Source organism: Hirsutella rhossiliensis (genome assembly GCF_020360975.1).
Source record: "Hirsutella rhossiliensis strain HR02 chromosome Unknown scaffold00007, whole genome shotgun sequence".
NCBI classification, from domain to species: domain Eukaryota; kingdom Fungi; phylum Ascomycota; class Sordariomycetes; order Hypocreales; family Ophiocordycipitaceae; genus Hirsutella; species Hirsutella rhossiliensis.
In genome coordinates, this window is record NW_025408673.1 from 3,091,582 (window position 1) to 3,114,575 (window position 22,994).

Consider the following 22,994-nt stretch of genomic DNA (forward strand, 5'->3'; position numbering starts at 1 on the left):
CTTGTTGTTGCGGCCGAAGCACGCAGAGAGTCGATGACGCTTTGCATGCTGTAGGCAGCATTGCACACGAGGAAGACTTCTTTCATCAGATCGGAGGGCTTGGCTGCGAATGTGCTACGGAAAGTCTCCTCAGTGTTGCTGGCGTTGAGCAGTGGGCAGGGTGGTACCCGATCGACGGCGCTACCCATGGCTTCGGTAGGGTTAGCTTCGTGAGGCGTCGTTGGGATCGTTCGGTTCGGTTCGTTCGGTTCGTTTGGTTCGGTTCGTCTGGTTCGGTTCGTCTGGTTCGGTTCGTTTCGTTCGTTTCGTTACGTTTGGTTCAATTCTTTGCGTTGCTTTGGTCGCTCTGGTTGATTGCAAACGGGTGGAATTTTTGCCGGAAAGAGTCTTGGGGTGGTGGGATTGAGGACGGCTGGTGACGTGTTGGCAATATTCACGTCGAGGACGGTGATATGCCGTATTGTGGTATCGGTAGACAATATGTGACGGTACAAGGCACGAACGAGGTCGAGTGCGGCTTGGACAAAGTGATTGTCTACAAGGAGAGAAAGGGGAAAGAAAGAGCTTCGTAAGGAAGGCTCTCACTTTGGCTAGTTGTACATTTTCATAAGTGAGACATGCATAATCTTCCTTCACACCCTGAAGGTCCAGCAATTGACCCACCAGTCATCTTTCTTGACGACGTGGCTTCCACAGGCTGGACACTTTTTCCTGGTGGTCCCGGCCCCTGTTGTTGTTGTAGGCGTTTGGCCTGCTTGATTGACGGTCTTTGTTGGCTTCCCCTTTTTCCTGATCCCAACCTCCCTTTTGAAGTCTGCAATAACTGTTCGGAGCGGCGTTTCAGGGGCATTTAGGCGTTGAAGCAACAAGTCATCAGACCGTACGTTCGAGGCCCATGTGACATCCCAATCCTCGAGGGCCTTGAGGAAGTCCTGCCTAACTTTTGTATCGTTGATCGTGGAGACCTTCAGATCCCTTGAATCAAGGATAACTTGGTCCAGCTGGTCGGCCCAAACCTTCCAGTCGCGGACCCCTTTCTTATTGACAACCTGCTGATAGCGGTCATCGATGAGGGTCTTCTCTTCCTCAATAGAGGGAAGAACCTTCTGACGAAGCTCTCGAATTTTGTCTCGAGCTGTCAGCTGTAGGAGGGTCTCCCCTTGGAGTCCCTCACTGATTGAGTTCTTGATAGCTTCCTGGATCTGTTGCAGGGCTTTATTCCTAGCTTTATACCGATCGTATTGCTTCAAGTTGACTTTTTCCTGGTGGCGGAATTCCTCCCTTGCCTCTTGGAGACTTTCGACGTAATCTTCCTTGGCCTCCCTGAATCTGGCCTCATTCTCGAAGGCTGCTCTCAGGGGCTTTGGCCCAATGGACTCAACAACGTCGCTCCAGCTTAGGTCTGCGGGTTCCATTAATACCAGGGTTCCATCGGGATCAACGTAATCCCATATCTCATGCGTCGTTGCAAGAGACTTAATTCCCCTAATCCAGGGGGTCCAGTCCAAGCTCTCCTTGAGCTTGGTGATGTACACCTCCTTGCCTTGCGCCGGGAGGGTCATTTTGCTGGAGTTGGTAATGACCTCCTTTTCTTCAAAGGAGGGATGCAACGAATGCGTGTATGACCTAATTGACTAGGTCCTCACGTCAACACCACAGGAGAGGGGTTATTGGCCGCGTTGGGGCTCGTGATAGCCTCAAATGGGTTGTTGCCGAGTGAAAGATGCCCTAGTCATGCAACCGGGCTCATAACTGTTGGTGGAACGTTATGCCAATACACATCGGAATAAGAAGGGGGTCACACACGAAGGTTCAAGATGCATGTTCTATGTCTAAAGGGGCAGTCTGAAGGGGCTATTTATACAGGAGGTCTTAGGGACTTCTGGGGACCTCCTGAGTAATGGGCTCTACCCACGCATACGTGGCTGTGCCCACGCATAAAGGGGTTGCCTTCCTTACTCAGGAAGTCCTCATGCGTTCCTGCTACATGGGCCAGGAATCCCTTCTCCGGGTCCCTCCCTAACAGGGCTACCCTGGTCCACCGACAGACCCCCATCATACCAATGGATTCCACAATGCACTTTCCCCATTAGGCACGCCACAGAACCACCGTTCTGACAGGAGCAGGGGTTCGCCCCGCGCGGACATGGTAACTTCGAAATCGGCCGCCCTTGCGATGACATTCTGCGTATTTACAATTATGTTGTGTGTGTTTCAGTTGGATTCCGTCGTCGACACTCCACTGGCAAAATCCCAGTGGGTTGAAAGTGGGGTAGTTGGCGTCCATATATGTTGGTATAACGACCCTAACAGTGAGTGCCTGATACGCCCGCCGTTTCAGCAATCTTGCCACCCTATACGGAGTATCAAAAACACCATGAAGCTCGTGAACAGTGACATTTTATAATGCACACCATTTAAATGTAGTGCCACTCGAATGTTCTGGATTTTCTCGTTCGGGTGATATAACTCTCGATATCTGTGCTTAACATTTGCTCCATAAATGCCACATCATCCTCAAGTCAATCAATAGATCTGTGGATAGGCTAACTGAGGCTCAGTTGGGTCTTTGATCGGTGATCATGTTGTTATTGTTATTCTTTTTCTATCTAGACCATGCGGTGAGGTTTGATAGGTTGTGTGTGTGTGTGCGGGTAATCGTTGTTCCCTGATGACGCACGTGATATCCTTCTGCGATGTGCGCTCTATCGTACAAATGATCAGACACTGGCAGCTCTTTTAAAGTCGAAGCAAACGCATCAGATAATAGGGGGAAAAAAAAAATTAACCAAGGGAAATAGTCAATCGTTAATCGCCTCTTCAATCGTCATATCTTCCTTCCTTTGAACCCAACCTTCAAGCCGGATCGTGATCTCGTTGTCGTTGACGAATCGGGTCAAGGCTCCGTTCGGAGATAGCTTCGTCATTGCATCAGCCGGGTTGTCCGCACCATTGATCCAACGGATGCTTGTGATGTCTCTCTGTTTGTACGCTTGCCTCAACGCCATGATATCGATCATCAGGCGTTTCTCCGTCGTAGTGCCAAGCTTCACGAGGCACTCGTATAGGCTATACGAATCCGTACACACCACGAGCGGGATTTGCGGCAATCCAAGGCGGTTTGTGATCTGGTTGATCGTCTCTGTGATCACATATGCCAAATCGAAGCCTGAAGCTAATCCATATATCTCAGAAGCCAAGACGCTGCGGGTGACTCTCTTGCACTTCGTCGAGCTCCAATGGATCAGGTTTCCGTGGATCGTGAATGACTCATCTGACTTAGTCTCGGTTGCAATGATTATAACGAATCCGATCTGAGAGCTTAAGTCCTTGTTGTTGGCGAATGATCCGTCTGTGAAGACGAAGACCTTGCTGCTTCTAGACCTATTGGGACGAATCGAAGGCCTCTTTGTGGATTGTCGATCTGCCATTGGATCCGTTTATTCAACGCCTGAAAATCCTCCGCGGTTGGATCTTGTGATTGTGCCGCGATTGAATAATCGAAGCTAGCCTCTGGTTGACAAATTGAGGCTATATAGGCGCCACGGGCACTTGGTGACAGGTTATTCCTAGCAGCTTCGCTTCTGCTTGGAACTCAGAGGAGGCAAAATTCGTACCAGCGTCGTGCGTGATAACATCTGGAGGGCCTAGGTATGTGTCAATCCAACACAATTTGAGTGCTTCCCACGTCTCTTTAGCCGATATATTCTGAAGAAATCGTCCGGCTTGGAATGTAAGGCGCACACACAACTAAACAGAGAGTGAGGAACGGGGGTCAATCATTTAATTCATTGATCTCTGAAGATCCCATAAAATCCCGAGAATAGGCACCCTTCTTATATTATAGCATCCTCCGTTTCCCGACGGCCTACTCCGAGACATCTCGGAGGTATTCCTTCTCCAAGCGCGTGACAGGTTGCCCTCCCTTCCGAGGAGTTCGTCCCGAACTCTTAAGCTCCCCTGCCGACAGATCGATCGTAGTCCACCAGGAACTCCTTGTCGACGAAGTCACTTCGGGACACCCAGGAGTTCTCTTCGTCTTCGTGGCCTTTCCACTTCACCAGATATCTTCGGCGACTTCTCGGTCCGCAATGATCGAGGATTTGTTCCACGTCGTACGTAGATTCTATCATGAACGGGTGATCCTCAGTCTCAACTGGCTGCTGACCCCGGCTGCGGTATGGTTCCAAACTGCTGATAGGCAGGACATTATGGATCTTGACGGTCGATGGTAGGCGAAGACGATAGGCTAGCCTGTGCCCTCCGACGATTTGCTCAATCTGGTAGGGCCCGACATATTTCTCTGTTAACTTCTTAGTCGGACGCCGCAGCGGAAGGGTTTTTGTGGAGATTAGAACCCAATCGCCCTCTTGAAAGGACATTGGTTCCCGTCCCTTATTGTAGTATCGCGCCTGGCGCTCTTGGGCCCTCGTGATGAGGAGCGCCGTACGCTCATGAAGCTCTCCGAGGCCTCGGACACGGTCTCTCGCGCGAGTGCTGAAGGTTTCGAGTTGTCCCTTGACATGTCCCTTAGACCGCGGCTGATAGCCCATTAAAACCTCGGCTGGAGCTCCTTTCACCGTGTCATGGTATGAGGTGTTATAGGTGAACTCCGCTAATGGCAACTTGTCCATCCAGTCGGACTGCTCTTTGTTGCAGAAAGTGCGTAAGTACTGTTCGATGGTCTGGTTGACCCGCTCGGTCTGACCGTCAGTCTGAGGATGAAAAGACGTGCTGAGGCGTCGCTTGCAATGAAGCAAATGGCAAAACGTGGCCCAGAAGTGCCCCGTAAATAGGCTCCCTCGATCGCTGACAATGCCATCAGGCATTCCATAATGCTTGAAGATTTCCCTCAGGAACACATCCGCCAAGCCATCACTGGATATGCGCGACGACACCGGAATGTATCGTGCGTAGCGGGTCAGGCGGTCGACCACCACCAGGATACTGGAGTAAATCTTCTTCTCACATCGGACCGGCGGGAGGTCCGTGATGAAGTCCATCGAAATCTCTTGCCACGGACGGCTTGGCGCTGGCAGTGGCGCTAGCAGCCCGTACGGCTTATGATGCCTCGGCTTTGCGAGCTGACATTCGCGGCAGGTAGAGACATAACGACGCACGTCTCGACGTAATCCGGGCCAGTAGTACTGCGCCTGAATCCGCTTGCAAGTCTTGGTTCCGCCTTGATGGCCGGCAACTTCGTCGTCGTGAAGCAGCATCAGGATTTCGTTTCTCAAGCCCGCAGGCACGAATATCTTTCCGCGGAAACACAACAACCCCTCGTCATTGGTGCTCCAGACCTCTGACGAAAGTTCCCCGGCGGTGGCGCCATCAGAGACCCCAACAAGCTGCTTCTGCTGGGCAACAAAGGCGTCCCCTTGCTGTGCCGCCAGAAGAGCGTCTTGCAGTGGCTCCTGTAACGCCGATGCCGTTACAGCGGGGCCCTCCTCCTGAGACGTCGTCCTCGACGTCCTCAAGACTCGTGCAACACGCCTGAGATGTTGGAGCTTAGCTCTTCCATCAGCGACAGGGACAGCCAGGTGCGACCCGGTCTGATCGCGTAATTCGACAGCCTGTCTAGAGTACACACGGTCCCTACCCGCAGACTCACAGGGAAACAGCCGATCAATCTTTTCGAGGGCGACGGGGACAGCCGGTCGCGAACCGGACTGCTCGCCAAATCCGACAGCCTGTCTTGAATCCACACGGTCCCCTTCCGCGGGTTCACAGGGAAACAGCCGGTCAACATGTGCATGGGCGACAGGGACAGCCGGTCGCGAACCGGACTGATCGCCAATACCAGCAGCCTGTCTTGAACACACACGGTCCCCTTCCGCAGGTTCACAGGGAAACAGCTGGGCAAACTTCTCAAGGAATGACGGAACGCACGGATCTCGCAGCCCGGCTGTTCTCAGCGCCCTCTCATGGTCCGGCCGTCTTGATAATCCATCCGCAGGATTCTTCAAGCCCGGTCGGTAGACGATTTCAAAGTTAATGTCTGTTTGATGTTTCAAGGTTTTGTGGTGGTTGCGGCATCACTGGCACGGAAAAAATCTTTCCCGCAGTAGCTTGCATCGCGCGACGGGTGATTGGGGGCGAAGAAGATCGGGCGCCAAGCTGTCAGTCATGTCATGCAGCAATACGTGTGAATAAAAAGCAAGGAGAAGATGAGAAGTGATGGAGGAAGAGGGGATAAAATAAGGCGTCGAGAATTCGGCCTTGAGTGGCCTACTTGCTGTTCTAGTGTTCTTCGCATCATATGCGTCAGTTAATCATAAAAAAAAAAACTACAGAGTATCTAAACATCTAGAACACAAATTATGGCGATGTCTACGGTCCGAGTCGAGTTCATATGCCAATTTGGCGCCAGGCAACTCATCCACAACCATAGCATTCCTCGGAGCCTTGTGACGGAGGCAAACGGGGCCGGCGGAGATGCTGAATACAACGAGCGATTTACACAGTCCATGATGCCTCTTATGAAGGAGCACGAATCAGCATGTCGCAGTGCGTCGGGTGCTTTCTGCGAATGCTGCGGGCGGTTTGCGACAGACATCTTACAGAGTCCGATATCGATGCTGCACGCAGACGAGGCTCGCATTGTGGTTTGGGTCACATCGTTATGTGGAAGAGGGCAGTGCGAGGTAGAAATGAGACAGGAAATGCAACTAGTAATGGGGGAAATGCGGCAGGAGGAGGAAAGGCGAGATAAGTTTCTAGGACGCAATAGGTGCATGGAGGTCAGGCTGTGCAAAATATGCGGGACGACCGTGGGAGTGAAGCGGTGCAGTAGATGTCACGCAGTGGCATACTGCGGCACGGAGCATCAAAAGGCGGACTGGAAGGTTCACAAGAAGGCGTGCGTGCCCGAGAGGCTCAACAGACACGGAAAGTGTGGAAGGAAACGATGACTAGAAGCGAGGTCGTAGAGGGGTGGTGGAATATAGCAGTTCGGTTTTTATATGTGCTGAGAAGTAAGAGCACATAGTAAGACAAAGGGTAAAATTGGGTTGTTCTCTGCATAAAGAATATATTAGCAGACTTTTATTTCACATAACTAGATAAGATATATAGCTATTCCGTTTCTGCTGTTTTTCTACTTAGGTGACGGTTTCGAAGCGGCCTAGTCGGCGAGTCTGATGTGCAGGCGACAATTGAATTAAGGGAAGATGCCGAGGCATTCTCCGAGGCAGGAGTCTGACCGGCTGTTTCCGGATCGCTAATATGGGAAGCCGCTAAGAGGAGCAGGATCGGGTAGCAGAGCCCCCAGTATCGGTAGAAGACGAAGGTTTCGGGGTCGTCAGGCGCGGTCTCTTCGTCGGCGTGCCGGCAGGGTCAGGACAGGGACGCTTCTGCGAGGGTGTAGCTAGGTCGGCCAAAGTAGAAGTTGAAGCAGAAGTTATTAAAGCCGAAGGTGGAGGACTTGGCGGGAGGGTACCAGGTGTTGCCACGGAGTAAGAGGCAGCGAGTATATCCCGGAAAGCGGCCGAAGCGGAGGACGGTTTTCCTTTAGTGGTGTCGAGATAGCCGAGGACGAGGCAGCCGCAGTGCTGGTGGCCTTATCGAGAAAAGTCCAAGAATCCGGGACGACGATAAAGACATAGTCTCGGTCGGAGCCTGGGGGATGAATCATGACGCGGTGACTGAGCAGGCCAGCAACTTTGCCTGTGCAGGTAAAGGGGATGCTGGGCTGAAAGTAAGAGTCCTTCCTCTCGGCCATCTTCTTACATAGTATAGCCCAGGGGTTAGCGTGAATGGGGAAGATAACGAAGACCTCGAATTGGTGGAAGCCTCTGAAAGGGATCTTGTCGGGAATGCCAGGAGCTAGATACGTAGAGAGCTGGACGAAGCCGCAGCAATTTAGCTGGGCGGCGTCTAGGTCTGGCAGAAGGTCTTGTCGTAGCAGGAGTGACCCGGGCCAAGGATGAAGCCGGTGAAGGAAACGATAGGCGGGATGCAAGGGAAGTTATCCATAGAGGCGAAGAGTCTAGGGAGGATGCTAAGAGGACAAATCAGCCGGACCTCTCGCCCGAGAGCCGAGAGCGGTACGCGCTAGGGTAAATGGCACGCCTTACGGCTGGTAACCCTGGTCGCGGACGACGAGGGCGGGCATGGTGTAGATAAGGGTGTCGCCAGTTTCAGACTCTAGGCCGTCGCGCTGCTTAACCTCCCAGGCAAGGGCGTAGGGTGGACGCGGCCGTTCATAAAAACCATTCCTCAGACCATTCGGAGGCGATAACAGGCTGGTTGTAAATAGAGAGATTGAGACTGAAGAAGATGGATGTCGGCGAGTCGTCGGTATCCAATCGGAGCGGCGCATATTCCGCGGTGAGCAACCATGAAGGAGGTGGCAAAAAGATGCGGGCAATGGTCTCGGCGTTGAGACCTCTAACGCGATGCTCGTCCTGATGGGGAAATCTCGAGGGGCAGTCGGGCTGGACGAAGAACATCATAGACATATCACCACCCGCGCCTTTCTGGCTATCGAGCGGCTTTCGAAGGTGTGGTGGAGGTAGCGGTGACGAGGAAGACATCGTGCATATCTATGTTGGCTAATAAGTGGTTTGTGCGCCTAGAAAAATGATCGGTATAAGTCGTTAAGAAGGAAGTAAGAGGTGGAGAATAAAGCGGCCTTTTTTATAAATCCAAGGTATTATAGAACCAGTGGGAGAGCGAGAAGCTTTGCCATGGCAAGTTTGAATTTTGATAAGGATGCGTGGTGCATAATAGCTCTTGACCCGACGAGTAAGCCAACGAGTAAGCCACACGAAGAGGCGGTGTGGAGAAGGTTGCCTGTTAGAATGGAACGGAAATTTAGGGAAGACTGTCTTGGGAGCTATCGTGCCGGGTGAGCTGAATCAGATGGCAGGGCTATTCCTTTTTCCGTTGCAGCATAGGTAGCGAAGAAAAGAAAGTCTAATTTGATGTTCCTTGAAACGCATACCTGCAACGACAGATTCGGAAGATGCGGAGGAGAGCAGAGTAGTAGAAGGCGGCCTTAGATGGAGTTGCGGTGTGTATTCCTATGCATGGGCTGGTCGAGGCCGTCCGGAAAGGATGGACGGACGGTGGTAGGGTGGTGAAGGGGGGAGAAAGGGGGCTCGCGGATAAGCATTGCCGCGTCGGCTCAGTGCTAAAAGATCACAGGGTTTAGTTATAGGAAGGGATTGGTAGGAAAAACGCCAACACGGCGGACCATTATTGTTAGGAGGCGAGATAATATTGAAGAAAGATCCGGGGGCAAACTTTTATGGTCCATCATCCGTGTGCAGAGCCGCGGCGTTAAGATAGCATCGACATGGGAGAGAGTTCTCGCTGCGAGGTTCGGTCGGTAGAGGGGAGAAGGTGAAATGGTGATGGGAGCAGCGGCCGTTGCTGCGACGAGAAATGTCGCTGCGGCGAGATTGAGCGCAATGGATGATTCGCTAAAGCGGGTGTCGGGATATAAGAGACAGGCAAACGTGGCATCCAGGTTTCGGCCCATCATGGCCAAGCAGGGGCTGGTCGAGGAGGTCTCGCGAGGAGAACAAGCGGAAGCGCTTAAAAGAGCGTTGCCCAAGAGAAGCCGGCGAGGCGGTCGGCGGCCAAAGGGAAAATCAGTATTGAACGATGGCATTTCGAAGGCGGCCCCATCACGACTTTCAGCACCGATAAACGTGGGTGATGATAAGCTAGTGAGCATGGAGACGGACGTTGCCATGCAAGGGTTGGGTGCGAAGCCGTGTGGAGGGGAGTCTTGTGCCGTCCGTCGGCGGTGTGTTGCAGCGCGAGGGTAACGACCCGATCACCTACCGGCACCTCTTGCCCAAGGAGGGGAGGGCTGGGGATGATGAGAGGAGGGCAGCGACCACGGTAGGTCTGGAAGCACCATGTCCTCCGGAAGCCTTAGTCGGGCGAGAAGACGGCCTAGACAGTGGGAGATGGTCCGGCGTGGCCGTAAGTGGCTCTGAGACGGTTAGGCGACCCAGCGGTAGCGAACTGACGAGGCCGAAAGGTCTCGTCGAGCGGACAGGTGGTGTGGGGGGAAAACGCCGGGTTGGAAGACCGATAACGGTGATGAGATTTCGGCTGGAAGGCGGGAGCCAGCATTCGCCAAGGCCCATCCGATCCAAAGAGATGGAGAATACGGCCGGACCTGCGCCTGCTCTTATGAGATTTCGATTGGAAGGCGGGAGCCAGCATTCGCCAAGGCCCATCCGACCCAAAGAGATGGAGAATACGGCCGGACCTGCGCCTGCTCTTATGAGATTTCGATTGGAAGGCGGGAGCCAGCATTCGCCAAGGCCCATCCGACCCAAAGAGATGGAGAGTGCGCCGGGAGCTGCGCCTGCCCCTGAGGCCGGATTATCACACGCCGGGATCGCGGAGGGCGTGCAGATCGGCACGTCTGGAAAGCGGAACGATAGGGCGCGGACGAGGCAGAAGGGGAGCGAGGGATACTCTAGCAGCCCGGGAAGGAAAGGTCGGCCGGCAACGGTCGACAGTGTCCGGCCTATCGAGGCGAAGCAGGCGCTGGCGGCCGAGGAGATCTCACGAAGAGAACAAGGGGATGCATTGAAAAGAGCGTTGCCTAGGGGAAGTCGGCCAGGTGGTGGGCTGCGGGAAAAGGCGATGCACGTGAATGGCGCCGCCTTGAAGGGAGGGCGAGCGCGACGCTCGACACCGATAAATGTGCGTGAGAGGCGTACGGACGAAGGACCGAAGCGGGTGTTGGGCGACGAAAGTCAAGCGGACCCGGCACCTAGGTTCCGGCCTATCCAGGCGAAGCAGGCGCCGGCGTCCGAGGAGGTTCACGAAGAGAGCGGGTAGAAGCAGTCGAAGAGCGACGCCTCTAGGAAGCCGGCGAGGCAGTCGGCCGCGGGATAATAGGACGCGCGTCCATGGTGCTTCTTCAAAGGGAGGGCAAGCGCGATGTTTAACAAGATTTCGGCTAGAGAATGTAAGCCAGCACTCGCCGCAACCCACCGTCGCCCGGCCAATTCAAGCGAAAGCGATAGGAGACAGAGCAGGAGATCTGCAGTCATCCGGGCGGTTATTACCACGGCCGTCACGCCTGGCAGGGCAGGATCGGCCGGCAGGGGCGGTCGGGATTTCGTCCACGGCCGTCAGGGAGCCCCTCGTTCAGCCAGTCGAGCCTAAAGAGCCGGGAGATGGAGCCGGAGATACACAATCACCCGGACGGTTGCTACCACGACCACCACGCGGGGCAGCGGTGGGAGAGGAGGATCGGCCGAGGCGAGTCGAGGCGGTAGCGAGATCTTCGAGTCCGTGGAGCAGAGAAGAGGATCGGCGAGCCCGACCGAGACGAGCTGCCAAGAAACGTATTCGAGGCGGCCGTCGGAGGCAGAGGAGAAGTGAGCTACAGGCGGAAGATCTAGCCAGCGTCCTACGTTACCTGGAAGACGAATTTGCCGCCAAGGAGAGGCTGTCCAAGGAGCAGACTTGGTGCACACCAGTGCCGCATGAGAGGAAGGTATCGACGGTGCGAAGTTTTTATCGGGCGTTCCACGATGCGGCCACCTTGCCGATACGGGCATGTATGCTGTGCTACCGCAAGCGTTCGAGGACGGAGCTTAAGGAGATGCCGTGGGATCGGTGGCTGTCGAGCCCCGTCCCTAAGGGTGAGGGCTCGCCGTTCGCGTGTCGGAGTTGCTTCCGTGAGGGCGAGTCTATCGTGGTCTGCGCGGAGTGTCATCGAGGGCTGGCGCGTGGGGTGCTGTCGCCGGCGGCCCAACTTCATTGTCGCCTCGGTTGTGAGCATATGCTCCTGATGAGCTCAAGGGCTCACGCCAGTGGAGGAGAAGCTGATTGCGCTAAACTCGTGTTACGGGTTCGTCACGAGGTATAGCGTCCCGGGCGGCCAGAAGCAGACGCTGAGGTACCCCAAGCACGTCAAGGGCCACATCACGGTGTTTCCGAACAATGTACAAGAATTGGTGACGAAAGTGCTGCCGCACCCTCTCCTGCAGGTGATGGACGAGATCCACATCTCGTGGCAGGGGGCGGTAAAGCCGACACCGAGCGACCTATCGAGTCTCTTGTCTGTGAGGCGGCGCGTTGTCGAGAGGGCTCTTGTTTGGCTGAAGAGAAACAACCCACACTATGCCGAGATCGAGATCGACGCGGCTGAGATGGAGAGCTGGGGAGAGTCGGCCCACGGGGTGCCGCCGTCGGTGTACGGGCGCCTGGAGCGGAACGAGCCGTCGGCATGGGAGAAGACGCGGACGGCGCATATCGTGCCGCCCACGGAGCGGGCCATGGACGACGAGGGCGCGGTAGAGATCGAAGAAGTCCTGTCTCTGCTCAACCAAGGGAGGAAGCGCGACGATTCTCGAGGACGACGAGCCAGAGTCAATCGAGGTAGACGAGGCGCGTGGTCAGAGCGGCGACGAGGCTAATCACGATGCGGAGACGATCAACGAGGTAACCTCGTCGGGAATGTTTGCGTTAGACGGGCCGCCCGACGTCGCCGACGTGGATAAATTGCGCTTCGCATGTGATGCCGTCCGCGAAGGGCGGGCGACGACGGCGGCGCGGGTCCGAGGACGTGGGTGGAAACCTCGGCAAGGGGCAGCCAGGGCACGCCGATGGTTCCGAACCGTATATAGGCGTTCGCCGCGGCGATGACTTCGCCGACTCGTTCGAAGCCTCCTTTTCGCGAAGACCTTTCCCACGCTGTTGCCATTTGGCGTCGGAGGGCCGCGACCGGTCGAAGAAGCAGCCGTACAACTAGGCAGAGGCACCGCCGACATACGCGAGCGGGAGGCCGCGACGCGAGAGCTCGTGTCGTCTCGGAACATGAGCCTTCGGACCTGGGCCGACACGGTGTTACGACGCCACGGTGGCCGGTTCGCGACGCACCACATCTTCGCCTTCCTCGTCTTTAATATAGGCGTGCGGTCGAGGAACCGCCGCGTCAGCATGCTAAGCGTGACGAGGAAGAACTTCCGCAAGGTGGAGCGCATCGTACGGTCGCTAACCGCGGACGGATTGGCGGCGGCCAGGGCCGAGCTAGAGAGCAGGCAAGACGACCGATGATGCGGTGAAGGAGCTGCTCAGGAGCCTTTCGCTGTATGGGTATCGTCAGCCCATGTCGAGGGAGGTCCGTCTCGGGATGCGGCATAGGATCCTGGCGCTCATCGTCCGTTACGGCGTGCCCGCCATCTGGTTCACGATCAACCCAAACGACATCACGAATCCGGTAAAGCTCCGACTAGCAGCGTACCGCGCGCGCGACCCGAAGCGGCCGAGGAGTTCCTACGAAGCCTCGATAAGGCGTTCAAACGTGTGCGGCTGTCCGTGTCCGACCCGATGAGCTCGGCCGTCTTCTTCCACCGCGAGATGACGCTGTTCTTCGAGCATTACGTCAATGCCGGGAGTCGGTCTTCGGCCGCGTCAGCCAGTATTATGGCGCCGTGAAACGAACGAGCGAGGCTCCTCCACGTGCACGGGCTGCTCTGGCTCGAGGAAACGCCCACCTCAGCTCGATGCTTGCCGACTCAGACGGCGGGGAACAAGCGGCATACCGCGAGCGAATCGTCCGCTACGTCGATAGTGTCTTCAGCGAGGTAAGGAACGGCGGGGCGTCGTACGAAATAGTCGTGGGAGAAGAGGACGCGGGCTGACGCGGGAAACTAGGACCTGGACCAGGAAGGGTTCTGCGCCGTCGAGGCAGAGCGTTCGGTGACGTCCGATATCTCGTCCCTGCTGAACAGGGCCGATCAGTTCTCGGCCTCGTTCGAGGAGGAAGCCAACTTCTGCGCCGGCGCGACCCAGATCCATACCCACAGCCCGACATGCGTCAAGTACTCCTCGGCAGCAAGGGGCGGAAGGGCGCCGACCTCTGTCGCTTTAAGGCACCGTGGGAGCGGGTCGAGGAGACGACCCTGTCAGCGGACGGCGTGCTGCGGATCCGCAGAACACATCCCATGGTGAACCGGTGGAACAAGGCCATCGCCGTCGGGCTCCGTCACAACCACGACATTTCCTTTATAGCGACGCAGCGGAAGACCATGGCGCTCGTCTACTACGTGACCAATTACGCGACTAAGGTGGAGGACCCGACGTGGAAGCGCGTCGCCGCCGCCGCCGAACTGCTGCCCGTCGTGTCGGCCGGTAGTCAGCCGGGTGCCGGGGATGACGTAAGTAGCGGCGTCGTCGGCGACGGCGATGGAAGGAAAAACAAGACGCGGCAGTTTCTCATGAGAGTGGCGAATCGGGTGTTCACGGAGCGGGCGCTGTCGCAAGTCGAGGTCGTCGCCCATCTGCTGGGACACCCGAGCGAGTTCTCGGAAGCAGCGCCTGGGCGTACCTGAACGTGTCGGTGCTATACTGGCACGTCTCGAGGCTCTGGCGACACCTTCGGCAGCAGAGCGGCACCGCGGCGGTCGAAGACGTGTCCGTCGCGGACGAGTCGGTCGTCGTCGAACAAGCAGGCGAGAGGATCAGTTTCGCCGAGGCCTATCATCATCGCGGACATGTCCTACGAGGCTTGTGCCTATACGACTATGTTTCGCTCGTCAGGCTCCAACGCGTCGGCAAGGCCGGCTGCTCCGGCGGCTGGGGAGAGGTGCCGTTCGAGAGCGGCTGGGTGGCCGGTAAAGACTGGGTCCAGGTGCTAAGGCGGCCGGGAAAGTACGCCGTCGTCTGCCTCGACGGCTACCTAAGCAAGGATTTCGAGCAGGACGACGAGGAATCGGCTCATCGCAGGTAAGTGCGGGCGGGCAAAGTGGCCGAGTGAAGAGAGGTTGCGACGCCGCGGGGGCTGGCTGACTTACACAGAGCTGCTTCCGCCGAGAATCTCGTGCCTCGTCGACAACGTTCAACTGCTCCGGCGGTCCGCCGAGGACGCGAGGCGAGACGCCAAGCAGTGGGCGGCCTCGGGCGGCGCCGGGGATTGCGCCGGCGCTCTCGGCGGGGGGGGGGGGGGGGGGGGGGCGACACCCGGGGGACGACGACGCGGCCTCGGCGTACCAGGCCGACAACGTCGGAAAGGCAACGCGACTAATCGACGTCGTCCGAAGCGCGGCCGGGGCGAACCAGATCACGGCGGGATCGCGCGAGCTCTCGGGTATGATACAGCAGCTGTGCCGCTTCCAGCAGTCAGCGCTGGCCTCGACCGCCGAGCTCGAGGCCTCCATCGTCAGGGAACGGGGCGGGAGGCGCATCGACTTGCCGGGGCGGGTCTTTTCCGGGGCCGCGGTGCCGCCGCAGGACCAGGTCAAGGCCATCAAGTCGCAGCAGACGAGCGCCTCGAGGGAGAGGGTGAAGATGATACAGGGTATACAAAGCATGGCCACGGCCCACGGCACCGATCGTGGCGCGGCGGAGCGGAGTGTGCTGACCGGCTTCGGCGAGGAAGGCGTGCAGATAACGGCGGCGGAAGCCGAGGAGACGGCGGGTAACGCCGAGGCCGGCATGGAAGTCCGCCTCGGCCCGTCGACCTCGTTCCTCGAGGCCGGAAAAGGCTTGACGAGACGCTTGACGCTAAACAGGAAACAGGCCATCGCCTTGTCCATAATATGCCGCCACCTTGACTTGATGCGGCGAGGAGACGGAGGGGGCGACGTCAGCCAGCTCTGTCAGTTCGTCGGCGGCGAGGGCGGTACCGGCAAGTCGCGCGTCATCGAAGCACTCGTCGGCCTCTTTGCCGCTAAGGGCATCTCGAGCCGGCTGCTGATCACGGCGACGTCGGGGACCGCGGCGGCCCGGGTCAACGGTATCACCATCCACTCCGCCTGCGGCTTCACCAGGACCAAGGGCCGGGCGCGAACACGGCGAGGAGGTCGACGGCGTACGGCTGCCGAGGCAGGCGGAGCGGTTCGTCGACGGCGAGTCCCGCATGGACTGGCAGGACAAGGAGGTGCTCGTCATCGACGAGGTAAGCATGCTCGGCGCGCGCACGCTGCACGCCGTCAACGAGCGGCTCTGCCAGCTGCGGGGGTCGCAGCGGGACTTCGGCGGGATCCCCATCGTCCTCTTCTGCGGGGACTTCCACCAGTTCCGCCCGGTCCAGGAAAGGTCGATCCTACTGCCGAGCTCGGCCGTCTCGTGGGACGAGGACTACTCGTTCAGGGCCGAGCAGCGCCACCAGCACGACAAGGCGCACGCGCTGTGGAAGCGGTTCACCACTGTCGTCATGCTGGACGAGCAGATGCGCGCCGCCGGCGACCCGGAGCTGCAGAGGCTGCTAAAGCGGATCCGACTGGGCGTGCAGGATCACACCGACCTAGACCTCCTTAACTCAAGATGCTACCGGGAAGGCAGGCGAATCCCGTGGGAGACAGGCATCACCGTGGTCACGCCGCTAAATAGGAACCGGTGGAATCTCAACATGGAGGCGAGCTTAGCATTCCAGATGCAACGACGTTTGACGATACGCATCTTCATCTCCGAGCATAAGTGGAAGGAGGGGCTGCCGACCGAGGAAGAGGCCATCATGATGCTAAACCAGGGCGACGACAGCGCGACCCCAGTGCCGGGCGTCTTTATGTTTGTGGCCGGGATGCCGGTCGTCGTGAACCACAACACCACCAGGGGCTGAAGCTGGTGAACGGCGCCAGCTACACGGCGGCCGAGGTCATCGTCGACAAGGTGCACCCGGCGCATCGCATCTCGGCCGATATGGCGATCCACTTCGGGCCGCCGGCGGCGATCATACTAGGGTCGGAGACGACTAAGGACTTCCACTTCGTCGGGATGCCGCCCGGCACGATCCTGCTGACGCCTATGAGCGTCAGGATCCAGTGTCACCGGAAGCGACCGTGGCAGCAGAAGGAGGTCACCCGCAAGGGCCTGCCGTGCGCCGCGGCCTTCGCGTGCACCGATTATAAGGTGCAGGGCGGGACGCTCGAGCGTGTCGCGCTCGAGCTGCGAGGGACGAGGACGACAAACGTCGGTGGACGTGCCGTCCCCTCGCAGTGCGACCCTTACAGCCTATACGTGCAGCTATCGCGGTGTCCGACGCTAGACGGCATCATGCTCATATCGGAGGTGCGAGAGAGACTGTGAAACCGGGTCCCCGGGAGATGACGGCCGCACAAGCGAGGCTCGAGGAACTGAGTGACAGAACCGTCCGGGAGGCGCTGCGCTGGCTCGGCGACGACTTCGAATACGCGTAGGAATAGTGAACCCTTCGACAGGCACAAATATGAATGAAATGACATCGGACGTTAGACGCGGGAAACGGTGCAATTGTCTGGCTACCCGTTGATCTTGGTGTGGGGCCACAGCAGCCCAACTAAGTGTCTTCGCCACTTAGTTGGCCCAAAAAATCCGGCACAGCAGGGTCCTCAATTTGGGGTGCAAAATCAAGGGAAATTCTACGCTTCGCTTCATGGTGCCGTCAATGCGACTTCAAATAGCTAAAATATACATGTGATCAATAGCTGCGGATCACCTAAAGACGCAAGTAACAACGAAAAGTGAAAAAATCACGTCTTTGGGCCTATTTAGAGCTGCCGCCTTCCAGTCGAAGAGATAGGAAGACCGCGTTTGTGAGTCCAAATAGACGTATTATGTAGTAATTTCGCCTGTTGTGCGTCTCTGAGAGCTATTTTATCCATACCTGTGTTCCTGGAGCGTCTGCTGTATCTTGTTGGACGATCGGGTGCGCGGTCGAGGGCATGGTGTATCGACTACCGCTTCAACCGCTGCTAACGGCGGCGATGAGGTATATTCTCTTGCGTGTCGAGTAAATTGTCCTCGTCTTCATCGTCGGCGCCATCCTCACTATGTTTGTCAAGATCGAGGCCTGTGAAATAGACGGTATCGTCACTGCCGGGCAACGACGACATATCTGTAAGTGGGCGAGGTCGGGTCGCTGCGCGCCCTGACATCTCTGGCGGAGTTATTTCTCTTCGTGGTATCATAGAAAAGGATTCCTTGGATGGCTCTTTGAGCTCCCGCATGAGGGTATCGCAACTTTGCTCCAGAGTGTAGAACTCAACGTCTCGTCCCGTAAACTCTAGCCAGGGCTTAAAGTTCAATGTCTTGACTCTGCCATTGACTAACTGCTTCTTCCCGACTTTATAGTCTTCTCGGATCTTCTGCATCTCTCCACGAACTCGTTTAAGATGCATCCTTATCTCCTGGCGCGTTTGAAGCCGGGTTTGCTTTGCCTGGAGCTCCTCATACTCCCGGGTGATGTCGGCCATGCTGGAGCTCGTGATAAACTCTCCGCGCGGCCTGACAATCTTGCCTCTCTTCATTCGATTCGCATACGCCTGGGTTCGGCTATTCTTATCGCTGACTATGCCCTGGGAATGTGACGCCATCGCGATAGACTCGGTGTTCACTTTCGCAAGAACCCGCAAGTTTTCGTGATGGCGAGCTCATGAGGGCCCATACCGTTGCCGGATATCATTGAGGGCATCCGCGGCGACTTGGAAACGCGTCTCCGAGGGTAGGAGCGAGGCGTATGCAGGATTGATCGGCTGCTGTTGTCGTAGCTGCTCGTGGAGGATCTTGGTGATCACCGGCGCTGGGTCGACAGGAAAGAGGCCTGTTTTTCAAATGCCGCCATAATGTTATGCCGCGTGAAGCCAGCCTCATATACGTCCTGAAAAGCTGTGAGGAAGTTGACCCGCGAAAATGATATGTTGCCTTCTGCGAGCGACTTCGAAGCGCTTTCTGATGTGCTGACTTTAGTGGCTGGAATACCCCAACATCAAGCGGCTGCATGAGGTGGGTGGAATGTGGAGGAAAATAGCAATGATGATATCAAACTTGATACAATACTCAGCAAAGTCAAGGGTGGTATGCCCTGTAAAGCCATCCACAACAAGCAATCGGTAGATCTTCTCGTCGTCAGGCCGTTGGTTTGGCGGCGCCTCCACGCGACTCATCCCCATGTTGGGGCGCCGAAGATGCTCGTCACAGCCGAACCACTCTTCCAGCGAATTTCCTGACTGTTTTGCTTGCGCTGACGATGCCCAAGACCAGCAGTTGAAATGCCTTGCCCACTCAAGGTGTATCTCTGCGTTGGAAAAGCCAGTTGGCGACTGGGCAAACCGTACGCCTGTCATGATGTCGATGCCGGCCCAGTTGGTGGTAGGGTAATGTTGGAAAACAAGCCAGGGTGGAAGAGAGTCCCCCACTGCGTTAACTGAGGCAATTACCGTGCAGGATTCTCGGTTTGCTGGGTCTAAAACTCGGGGCCGGGTGCTCTTGACTCTAGTGGTGCGCGTGATGAGAACTTGGATGCGTTCTCGCAGGCACCCAATGCGTATTCCGGCCTCGTCTTCATTCCAGATCTCTGAACTGCCAATACGGTAGCTGGTGATGATTTCTCGAAGCTTTGAGTAGAAAAATTCGACTTCTTCTACCCGTGGGCTTCAAAGGACTTCCGGGCTCGTTCAACTGCTTTGAGATACGTCTTCGCGATCGCAGGATGACTTCCACGCCAATTGTCAAGCCAACTTGACGAGACCGGGCGGGCATTGGGATCTCGACGCATTCTTATTGCATTTGCAACAGCTTCAAGTTGCTCTCTCGTGGCGGGCATGCCGGTGCGTTCCATCCACTGTACATACGCAACCAGGGCGTCGTCTTCGTCCTCCGTCAGCGCCAATGGACGCCCTGGAGCACGGGAAAAGGGTTTCTTATGAAATTAATGGCTCTCTGTACGGATGAGCTCTTCACATTGTAACGGATGGCCGCATCTCGCACGGAAAGAGGCGTTCTTTTGGTGTTGTTGAGCGACGAACATCGGCTCTGGGGTCGCGACGAGACGCCAGAACGGCTTTGCTGCCTCCAGGGTAGCCATGTTATCTGTCATAATGTATTCCGGCAAAAAGATACGTAAATAAAGTCAAGTTGCGCGAGAAAACGCGGTTGAGATGCATAGGGTTGACGTTTTGGAGGTGGGCTGCTGTGCCGGATTTTTTGGGCTGTGCCGGATTTTTTGGGCCAACTAAGTGGCGAAGACACTTAGTTGGGCTGCTGTGGCCCCACACCAAGATCAACGGGTAATCGGAAAGCGCAATTTGAGCGGGAGCGGGAACAGTGGGAACAGCTGACGTAAATAAAAAAGAGTGACTAAGACGAGAAAAAAAAAAGGGGGGGGGAGAGGCGACGACTTTCATATATGGCCAACAGGAAAGCGGGATGAAAAGGACACAAAGAGGGGGAAAACAGGGGCAAACTTGTAGGCCAACCGAAAAGCAATCGTTCAAGACGAAAGAGGCAATTTTTCTAGCCAACGGGAAGCCGAGAAAGCTAGCGAATCAGAGGCGCGGATTCGGGGGGCAAAAAAGCGCGGCATAGAAATCCTTTCGTTCCTCAAGGCACTTTCGTTCCTCAAGGCAAGAACCTTTCGTCACTCGTTCCTCGTTCCTCAAGGCATACCCTCGCTGTGCGACTGGGAGAGAAACCGAGCTGTCTTCCCACCCCCAAATTCCAAGAAAGACAGGCCCGTGAATGGCTCAAGGAGCTTGATAGAGACAACATGGTAGGACGCCCTGCTAGCAGTTAGTGTACTCTTCTTTGTCGCAATGCCGTTGCACCAGGCAAAAGTAGAATGCACACTCCAACAGGTGCGCTGATGCATTGGCTGATATGTCGTCTGTGTCGCTGCTCTGGTTGCAACTTTCTTCCAGTCATATCTTTCGTCCTGGACTATAGTTGTCGACCAGGGATTCTGGGCCTCGAGATAACGGCTTTCTCTCCAAACGAACATATATGTATGGCATGGGCGTACACAAGCAAACGGTGGACTCACATCAAGCATACCCAAGCTGGTACAACGGATGTTTGACCCTGAAACCGTTGCGATTTTGACTCCTTCCATTGTAGCAAACGACGATATAATATCTTTGCACCAAGATAATCTGGTACTGGACTTAAACGGTTGTCTTTGATAGCAGGCAGAATCTCGCGCGCTAACCAACTAAGCTCATGCTCGGCCTCAAGGGCGTCGTTATAGTACGACAGCTGTGGCTGTGTCGAAATCGGGTGAGGGATCCACAGCGCATCGATCATTTCTCCTTTTTGACAACGGACTTCATCTCGAATGCTGTTGATCCAAGGGATCCGAGAGGGAGGCGTCGCAGGAGCCACGATTAGCTCCATCTTACTGCGGTGCGGCAAGTGTCATTAAAATTACCCGGCGCTTGGAACTCTTCAATTGGCAATTTACACGTCCAAGTAATGGAATCCGTTGGAAATGAAGGCAATTGCTTGTTGAAGTTTGTTTGCTCTCGGGCTTCCGTAGTTGTCGTACGACAAAGGGACATCAAGAATCTCCGAGGTTGACCGTAAAGTGTACAGGGTGTCGAAAAACAAGCTGACCCCCCTGAGCGGGTCGCCAAAGGCTTGCTCATAAATTGACATTATGGCAATTCCTTGCAGCAAGGGTAATTGCGCTGCATGATCTTGCGACGCAAAGAGTCGGAAAGCCTCGTCCGCGAAATCCCGATGGGTTGGAGGCTCGTCAAAGTCGGTACTCTTAAAAAAAAATCCCTAAAGAGAGGCGTGTCAATGTTACGTCTGTTTGATGTCAAGGTATGATTCACTGTTGTTGTTGAACCACATACCATAGAGACTGCTAGCATTGAGTTGATCAAAAAGTCTGAACAGAACTGTGCCTCAGCTTCCTCGGCGCGCTTGAAGTGGCATCCCGCTCTGCATACAAAGTGTCCAGAAGCAGCTCGCGATGCAATATCGTCGCAAGGGTGCTGTCCCAAGTCCAGAACATTGTGAAAAGATAGGTGAGCAGACTATCGTCATTGCTGATGTTCGTCCATCGAGAGAGGGGCAGTTTGACCAGTGGGGCAAAAGAAGGACGACAGTTGGGCATAGACTTGAACATGCTTTCATTCATTGCCGATGCGTGAAGCCCGTCTTGTCTTGACTCCAGTTGAGGGATGATTTGTAGGTAACCGACAGCATGGGTATCCCATATTGGAACTGCTGGGCTTTGACTTGCTCTCATATGTTCTGCCGACTCCACAGCACTCTGCTTTGTGGTGTCACGCATTGCGTCAAAAGATTGCCTGATATCTTCAATCGCAACCTGTAACTCTTCGAGGTGTTGCCGCATGTTGGCTTCAGGGAGGCGATATGTACATTTCACCTTTGCCGTACTGCACGAACGACATGAGGGGCTTCGACCGTCGCACTGCACTTTGTTAGCATGTCGTCTGTTCATGACGCCCTTCTGGGGGGTTAGTGTCGACCTTGGCCTTCCGCTTCCGACATCCTATTGAGGGATGACTTAGATATTTCTCCCCAGAGGTGCGATGAATGGCTTACTCTCGCAGGCCAACTTTACCTGCTGACGCTTCTGCCTTGCAAATATTTCAGATGGCTCAGTCGAAGCTGGGTTCAACGGTGCTTTGGGTAGAAGCTGCCTGCTGGGCAAATTCGACCTTGAGCGTCCATTTGGACGATGCATTGTAGTTGAAGTGAAAAGGCAGATCAGTAATGGGCGTTTTCTGACTTCTTTCTAGATTATGACATCAAGTGGATGTCACAGGTCTGGTTTTGGTGGGCGGTCAGAGGATTACCCCGCAGATTACCGCCGATTACCCGCTTGCCCTTGACATCACCTCTGCCGGGTTGATGTCATCTTCGGAGCGCCATAAAGCGCGAAAGCCGGGACCGACGACGAGAAAAACTGTTCGACTGGATAGCCTGTGTTCGTGCGATCAGAATGCACCCTGTCTAAGGTCCTACATCCTGTCGGTTGCGAGGTCGCGGTGATTTGAAGCATTTTCTAGCCTTGACGCACTGGAGCTACAGCGGCGATAGCGAGATACACCCTATCTACAGGCCACTACCGCTAACTGTAACGACGTAGCCCTTGGCGGCCTGGGGGCACTTTCGCCGCCAAGGTCCTCGTCATTCTACCAGGCGGTGTTCAAATCCACTGCGCCATCGTCGTTTGCTCATTACCCATAGCAAAAGCCCTACAAAAGGCAGTGTGGCTAACAGACAGACTGTCTGAAGGTGGTCTGATAGACCGCATAACGACCGACCGCCAATTCTCATCAGAC

At 55.8% G+C, this 22,994-nt stretch overlaps 3 protein-coding genes across 3 annotated transcripts; 1 reads left to right on the forward strand and 2 right to left on the reverse strand.

The window, feature by feature from the left end:
- Positions 1-3,950: 3,950 nt before the first annotated feature.
- On the reverse strand, positions 3,951-5,003 carry HRG_07093 (integrase core domain-containing protein; the record flags this gene model as incomplete). The annotated part of the gene is made up of 1 exon (XM_044865564.1): positions 3,951-5,003. One exon carries the CDS (start codon positions 5,001-5,003, stop codon positions 3,951-3,953), a length of 1,053 nt encoding a protein of 350 aa, XP_044719526.1.
- A 6,536-nt stretch (positions 5,004-11,539) lies between these two features.
- HRG_07094 (PIF1-like helicase domain-containing protein) lies at positions 11,540-17,010 on the forward strand (the record flags this gene model as incomplete). Its single annotated transcript, XM_044865565.1, has 14 exons — positions 11,540-11,621; positions 11,794-12,369; positions 12,734-12,966; positions 13,016-13,077; positions 13,221-13,378; positions 13,504-13,568; positions 13,639-13,736; positions 13,820-14,141; positions 14,187-14,242; positions 14,299-14,709; positions 15,024-15,636; positions 15,812-16,491; positions 16,563-16,903; positions 16,970-17,010. The coding sequence occupies 14 exons, from the start codon at positions 11,540-11,542 to the stop codon at positions 17,008-17,010; spliced, it is 3,738 nt and encodes a 1,245-aa protein (XP_044719527.1).
- Positions 17,011-17,654: 644 nt separating this feature from the next.
- Positions 17,655-18,275, reverse strand: HRG_07095 (uncharacterized protein; the record flags this gene model as incomplete). The annotated part of the gene is made up of 1 exon (XM_044865566.1): positions 17,655-18,275. The coding sequence occupies one exon, from the start codon at positions 18,273-18,275 to the stop codon at positions 17,655-17,657; it is 621 nt and encodes a 206-aa protein (XP_044719528.1).
- Between the last annotated feature and the right edge of the window lie 4,719 nt (positions 18,276-22,994).